This window comes from Nicrophorus vespilloides, unplaced genomic scaffold (genome assembly GCF_001412225.1).
Source record: "Nicrophorus vespilloides isolate i.1.1-1 unplaced genomic scaffold, Nicve_v1.0, whole genome shotgun sequence".
NCBI lineage: Eukaryota > Metazoa > Arthropoda > Insecta > Coleoptera > Silphidae > Nicrophorus > Nicrophorus vespilloides.
Genome location: NW_017096571.1, coordinates 1 through 7867, shown reverse-complemented (window position 1 = coordinate 7867; position 7867 = coordinate 1). Strand labels below are relative to the sequence as shown.

At 31.7% G+C, this 7867-nt stretch overlaps 1 protein-coding gene across 1 annotated transcript; it reads right to left on the bottom strand.

The window, feature by feature from the left end:
- Positions 1-267: 267 nt before the first annotated feature.
- LOC108557425 (putative phosphatidate phosphatase) lies at positions 268-5341 on the bottom strand. Its single transcript, XM_017913931.1, has 2 exons — positions 4631-5341; positions 268-473 (listed from the first exon to the last, which is right to left on the bottom strand). Exons 1-2 carry the CDS (start codon positions 4701-4703, stop codon positions 283-285), a joined length of 264 nt encoding a protein of 87 aa, XP_017769420.1. The 5' UTR covers positions 4704-5341; the 3' UTR covers positions 268-282.
- Positions 5342-7867: the final 2526 nt, after the last annotated feature.

Genomic DNA, 7867 nt, shown 5'->3' with positions numbered 1-7867 from the left:
GCAATAATAACAATAATAACGGGGATCCGCACTTTCTGGCCTCTCACAGTTTATTTTCGTTGCATTCGATAAAACCCAAGCGCATCGGCGTTCGTTTATTTCACGTTGCCTGGCAACGCGCTACGATTCTGACAGTTGAACGAGGCAACGCGCTATTTCGCACTTCGAATTAACCTTCGTTAACCTCTTCGGAGATAGTTCGGACGACACGCACACAACAAAAGAAGACAGCTAAACGTCAAACTGTGACATGCAACTTACGTAACATGACAACTTAACGTGTCAAATTGTGACAGATGAATGAGAGGGAATGTAACTTACAGCGATTAAGTTCAGGCCGAATCCGACGATGTAGAGGTAGATGCTGGGAACGGTCGAATCCTTGTACGGATGTCGAAGACTCTCGTCGTCGCAGTAGAAGCCCCTGTGGAAAGGTTCCACTGTCACGAAGAGCAGCAAGATCGGAAGTCCCACTGAAAGTGAAAAATAAGAAACGAGTTTAAATTATTAATTCCTTCGTATTTTTCATCATCACTCCTTCTCGTTGGAATGCAATGCGAGGTATTCGCTTGTCCCCTCACCGTTACGGATGGATGGATGGAAGCGTTGAAGGGAAACAGAGAGAGGAAAGAGGGATTCTCTTTTTGAAAGGTGTCTGTAATGGAAATAGCATACGGTAGCACCTATTTACGTGCATGAAAAGAGGGTTGAGGAGGGTTGAGGGTACCGGAATAATTTACGGCCCGTGAAAGTGTCTTTCATGCACGATAAATACTGCCCAAATCGCACCAGCCCGCCGCCCCCTTTGCTACTATTTTTAAAACGGCGGCGCAACAACAGCAACCGACAGGAATTTTCGACCCCTCCGAACGGGAAAAACACACTCACTTCCCATCGAATTCCGCCCAGTTCAACCGTTTTGTTGCACATTGTTGTCTTTCTGGTTATTGAAACCGATCTATACTTACCGATATATACAAAATTGTTGAATTTCATTTCATGAAACGTGTAATATGTTCTAATTACCGACGTTTGACAAGTAGCTGTCAAATGAGTTAATTATGTAATCGATAATATTTGACATTAGTTTATTTGACATTTAATTCCTAATTTTTGACGTTTCACAATTAATATCATTGAATGACTTTAGTAAGGTTAACAAATTTCGACATTTCATCTCAATCTGACAGTTGCCATTATGCAATTGACATATGTGTCTAAATGTAACTCATTCGCCGATGTTTTTATTTTACATGAATAAAACGGATATATGAGAAAGTGTAACAAAAATAGATCAAATATTAATTTTCGTTTAAATACACCAAGGACATCTTAATTTGTAGCATTTTCAGATAAGATACGCAATTTAAACATAATCTATGTGCAATACGATGTGTATTAAAAGAGATTATCTAATTTGTTTATTTGACTGGAAAAAAAATGCAAAGTTTTTGAATACGCCATCTATGGGCTTAAACGAATTTAAAAAATACACATCAACGAGGTAAATGATCTATCTCTCGTTTTTACACAATACTTTCTTTACACGTTTTTCTCAAATACTTATTTTTATATTTGTCTAATAATATTTTCATGCATTATTTATTACGCCATCTATCGACGCAGCAATTTTATCTAATTAAATAGAAATTAAACTTGTTCATATCTATGCAAATATCGTGTTACATAAGCGAATATTATAGTAGATTCGATACGCCATCTATTGCGATCGACCGTAACTAATTAAGCGGAAAGTCAAACGCGAAAGCTGAGGTGTTTTAATTAGGAAACGGAAAGAAAGTAAATTAACATAATTACCGACGTTGGACAAGTAGCTGTCAAATGAGTAACGTATGTTAATTATGTAATCGATAATATTTGACATTAGTTTTTTTGACATTTAATTCCTAATTTTTGACGTTTCACAATTAATATCATTGACTGACTTTAGTAAGGTTAACAAATTGTGACATTTCATCTCAATCTGACAGTTGCCATTATGCAATTGACATATGTGTCTAAATGTAACTCATTCGTCGATGTTTTTATTTTACATGAATAAAACGGATATATGAGAAAGTCTAACAAAAATAGATCAAATATTAATTTTCGTTTTACTACACCAAGGACATCTTAATTTGTAGCATTTTCAGATAAGATACGCAATTTAAACATAATCTATGTGCAATACGATGTGTATTAAAAGAGATTATCTAATTTGTTTATTTGACTGAAAAAAAAATGCAAAGTTTTTGAATACGCCATCTATGGGCTTAAACGAATTTAAAAAAAATACACATCAACGAGGTAAATGATCTATCTCTCGTTTTACACGATACTTTCTTTACACGTTTTTCTCAAATACTTATTTTTATATTTGTCTAATAATATTTTCATGCATTATTTATTACGCCATCTATCGACGCAGCAATTTCATCTAATTAAATAGAAATTAAACTTGTTCATATCTATGCAAATATCGTGTTACATAAGCGAATATTATCGTGGATTCGATACGCCATCTATTGCGATCGACCGTAACTAATTAAGCGGAAAGGCAAACGCGACAGCTGAGGTGTTTTAATTAGGTAACGGAAAGAAAGTAAATTAACATGTGCTTGCAATTAATGTGTGTGTTTTGCTAATTTAATGCTCGTAAATAGGATTACGCGGATTGACAGCGCGGACTGTTAATTCAATCGGCGGAGAGCGAAGATAATGTGACAGCTGTCAAAAGATGAGAGCAGAGTTAATTGACGTTTCGAATAGACTTAAATTTAGCCCACCGTAACGAATCGAATCCGATTGCGTTGCGTTGCGTTACGAATGCGTTGCGTTGCGTTGCGTGGGAACGAATGGACCACCGTTTCACATTCGATCTATTCTGTTTGCGGTTTCGTGTTTTGTTTGTTGGTTTGTTTGTTTTTCGCATCGCGACAAATGGGATAAAAGCAAAGGGAATCAAGGCGCCAGACAAAAGAGCGTCGACGCATTTCGAATCGATACAAGGATCCGGGCGGGTCTTGCTTGCCTGCCTGACGCGAAATAGGGGGAAAAAAACCAGAGACTTTTCATTATTGCAATCGATATTACCGAATTTGCGTTCTTTTCAATAGAAAGGAAACTCGATTCAATGAATTAAAACTATATTTATGACCAAATGACAAATTTTGAAGAAATGTCAAATTTTAAAATTCATTACTTATACGTCAAATTAAGAAAATTGGTTTGACAGTTAACGTCAACTATTATTCAATAATGTGAAATTGTCAAATTATGGAAATTAGGTTAGCAATGAAAACGAAAGTTAATATAATTATGATAAAGGGTGTACCAAAATTAACGCAAGATTTGAATTTGCCGCCCTTTATGCAGTAAAGTATCAAAATGTTTTTTTTTGGGGTTTCCAACACTTTTCTGCACAAATGGTGGCAAATTCAAATCTTGCGTTAATTTTGGGACACCCTTTATAAGCTTCAATAACAAATTTTTGAAGAAATGTCAAATGTTCAGATTTTCATAACTTGACAAGAATCAAAATAAAATTTGAAATAAGAAATGGACTTCAAATTATGAAAATTAATAAACATCAGTTTATGTTGGCAATGAAAAAAAAAAGAGGAACGTCAAATGTAAATAATGTTAATTTGCTGATACAATTATCGCATAAATAATCGCAAATTAGATACATTTCAATCAATGAATTTAATCAAATAGGATTTTATCATATATAAATATGATTAGAAACGAGTACGGAAACGTGAAACGTCAAAAAAATATGCTAATGCAGTTGCATAACATTTAGTTTAATTCTGTCAAATTTAAATATTTCATAGAAGAAACACCTTGTATATAAATAAACGAAAACGAAGAAGAACAAGAAAATATGAATAGTTTAAAATCCTATTACGTAAATATAATTTTATAATTATTTATTATTAGAAATGTTTAATTGAAATATTAGAAATAATTACGAAACATCAAATATAAATAATGTTAATACAGTTGCATAATTTATTGACATTAAAAATTTAAATATAGAGAGAATCACCCTGTATAAAACAAAATAATAAAGAACAGGAAGACGCTACTTATTTGTTTTACTTTTAACTTCTGAGAAGCAAAAAAAAAAAATGTGTATACAGAAAAACTTGCTGCTCTAAATAAATATTTTTACAGCAGCAGCAGGAGAGCAAAAGGGCACTAAACGCTAAATAATAACAAACAAGGAAGAAAAAATACGAAAATAGCCGAAAAACGTAGCAATCTTACAAAGTAATATGGCTTTAATCTTTAAACAAGTGATAACGATTGCGCGTTTAAGTTTAAATATTGGTATACGAGATAAGGAAATGAATTGCGATCACGATAAATGATCAATCAATCAATTAAATTGATTTTATACTAAAGAAAAAAAAATCTTCAAAATTCTTTCGAATTGGAAATAATCAAAAATAAAATTCTTGTGATTTGTTTTTGTTTTGTATTTATTTTGTTTGTGTTTTGTTTTTTTCTGTCTCGATGGTGGTAAGATGATGGTGAAAACAAAATTGGAGCAAGCGCGCAAGGATCAAACAATTGAAGTAGGTTAGTGATTGTATTTGTTTTTTTTTGTTTATTTGGGACTTACATGCAAGTAGAATGCAGATCTCCAAGCCGACCCTAAACCATTTCACCGAGATGGTCTGGGCGTCCGATTCCATGGTAACAACAATAACAATTTTTATTGAAACAAAAGCTATTGGTATGGAAACTAATTTTTTTAGGAGAGATATAGAGAGAATATCGAGTTGTGTGTCCAATAGATCGCGGGATACAATGACCTTCCTTCCTTGCCGCAGCAGCTACATCACACGGAGATATCCGAGCGAGATCTGATCCTCTCCACAAAACTATTACTATACTACAACTACTCTCCTCCTATCTTTCTCTCTCTATGTTTTGAGGAGACTCGAGAACGCGTCGTTTCTATCCGACGTTACGGACTGACTGACTGCTGTAGTTGGCGGCGGCGGCAGGAGCGTATGGGGCGGATGAGTGTGCGCGCAACACGCTTTCACCTCTTCGAAACACAAGAATCTATATACCTTCACCATCACCTGAGAAGCACCACCGTCGTTCCATATTCATTAGCCACCACTACAATCCGAAGACGACCTCCACAGATCATCGAATACCGATAACGCGTTCCACCGTAACGACCCATAAATGACAATTAGCGTCAAGCGCTCAAGCTCACCATTATCCACGCACTTCCAATTATCGAAAACATTACTTTTTTTACTTGATTCACATTCACTTTACATAATCAAATTCGTAACTACTTACAACAACAACGACACAACTGTCACTTTACGAAACGTCAGTTGAGCGTATCGATTAAACGTCAAAAACGAATTAACCTTTAAACTGTAGCACATGAATATATGAAAATCTATAAATCTACCAATTCTATTTATAAATCTTACCTAATTGATAAATTTTACTTAATCATTTGTCACTTAATCAACTGTCATTTTGCTAATTACATAATCAAACTATCATAGTTACAACATCACAACTGTCACTTTACGTCAGTTAAACATGCGGATTAAACGTCAAAATCAAATTAACCTTTAAACTGTAATACAACTTACTCATCATCATTAGAACTGTCATTTTACAAACCGTCAGTTAAGCATATGGAATAAACGTCAAAATCGAATTAACATTTAAACTTTAATACAACTTACTCATCGTCATTACAACTGTCATTTTGATAAACGTCAAATTTTTCTTTTTTATCTTTACGTGGCATTACATAATCAAATTCCTCACTATTATAATTACAACATTACAACTGTCACTTTTCAAAACGTCAGTTAAACATATGGAATAAACGTTAAAATCGAATTAACCTTTAAACTGTAATACATGAATATATGAACAACGCATTACTTAACATATTATTAAGGTGAAAATCTATAAATCGACCAATTCTATTTATAATTCTTACCTAATTGATAAATTTTACTTAATCATTTCAACTGTCATTTTTCTAATTACATAATCAAATTCCTAACTATCTTAGTTACAACATTACAACTGTCACTTTTCAAAACGTCAGTTAAACATATGGATTAAACGTCAAAATCGAATTAACCTTTAAACTGTAATACAACTTACTCATTATCATTAGAACTGTCATTTTGATAAACGTTAAATTTTAATTAACCTTTTCTAATTATAAGACTAATCAATAAAAATGTCACCGAACCTGTCAAATGTTTTTTTTATTCTCTTTCCGTGGCATTACATAATCAAATTCCTAACTATCATAGTTACAACATCACAACTGTCACTTTACAAAACGTCAGTTAAACATATGGAATAAACGTCAAAATCGAATTAACCTTTAAACTGTAATACAACTTACTCATTATCATTAGAACTGTCATTTTGATAAACGTTACATTTTAATTAACCTTTTCTAATTATAAGACTAATCATTTTGTCAGAAACGTCATCAATACAAATGTCATCGAACCTGTCAAATTTGAACATATGAAATCATCATTTATATAAAAATCTGATTTAAATCCTTTGCAATTAAAAAGTGCACAATAAAATTATTAAAAAAAAACTTTCACTCACGAACATTATCAAAATCTATAAATTGACCAAACCTATTTATAATTCTTACCTAATTGATAAATTTTACTTAATCACTTCAACTGTCATTTTGCTAAACGTCAAATTTTTTTTTTCTCTCTCTTTACGTAACTATAATAGTTACAACATGACAACTGTCACTTTACAAAACGTCAGTTAAACATATTTTAATCCATATGTCAATCATTTTGTGAGAAACATCATCATTACAATTGTCATCGAACCTGTCAAATTTTAACATATGAAATCATCATTTATATAAAAATCTGATTTCAATCTTTCGCAATTAAAAAGTGCGCAATAAAATTATTCAAAAAAAAAACTTTGACTCACGAACGTACACATAAATTATTCATACCTTGAGTATAAATTTAAAAAACAAAAATACATTGCAAACTTGAAAATCCACATAAAAATTTAATAAAAAATTTAACAATTTTTCTATTAAAATAATTTATAGTACATTGACACATTAGATTATTGATATCCAGCATTCCGCCCAGAAATTGTTGATTATATGAAATTAACACGTTTTCATATTGGATTTCACGAGCAATAAAAAATCAATTAGTTTCAAATTAGAATTCATCAAAGCGTTCATTTTTTTTTTAATCGCTTGATAAACGTCAAACTTGACACAACTGTCTAATCAAATTACATTATTCATATAGAGATACTTAAAACGAAATAAAATTGTGAAAATCCAATCAAATTACGTAAATTAATTATCAATTTAATTATTCTCTTGTTTGCAATATATACGCAATGAATTATGCAACAAATTAAACGTCAAACTTTGACAGATTTGTCAAATAACAACTGAATGGTGCAATTGAAATCTAGCATTTTCATATTGGATTTTTCGAGCAATAAAAAATCAATTAGTTTCAAATTAGAATTCATCAAAGCATTCATTTCTTTTTTTAATCGTTTGATAAACGTCAACTTTGACACAACTGTCTAATAAATTACATTATTCATATAGACATACTTAAAACGAAATAAAATTGTGAAAATCCAATCAAATTACGTAAATTAATTATCAATTTAATTATTCTTTTGTTTGCAATATATACGCAACGAATTATCAACAAATTAAACGTCAAATTTTGACAGATCTGTCAAATAATAACTGAATGATGCAATGACAATTGAAATCTATCATTTTATTTGAGGTTTAGGTGAGGTCTCGTTAATTAGATCATTTGGTTCGTGT

Excerpts from the sequence above, each read along its gene's own strand:
- LOC108557425 (XM_017913931.1), bottom strand. The coding sequence starts at position 4,703 with ATGGAATCGGACGCCCAGACCATCTCGGTGAAATGGTTTAGGGTCGGC. Across the intron at positions 474-4,630 it reads GATCTGCATTCTACTTGCAT|TGGGACTTCCGATCTTGCTG; the intron begins GTAAGTCCCAAA and ends TTTCACTTTCAG.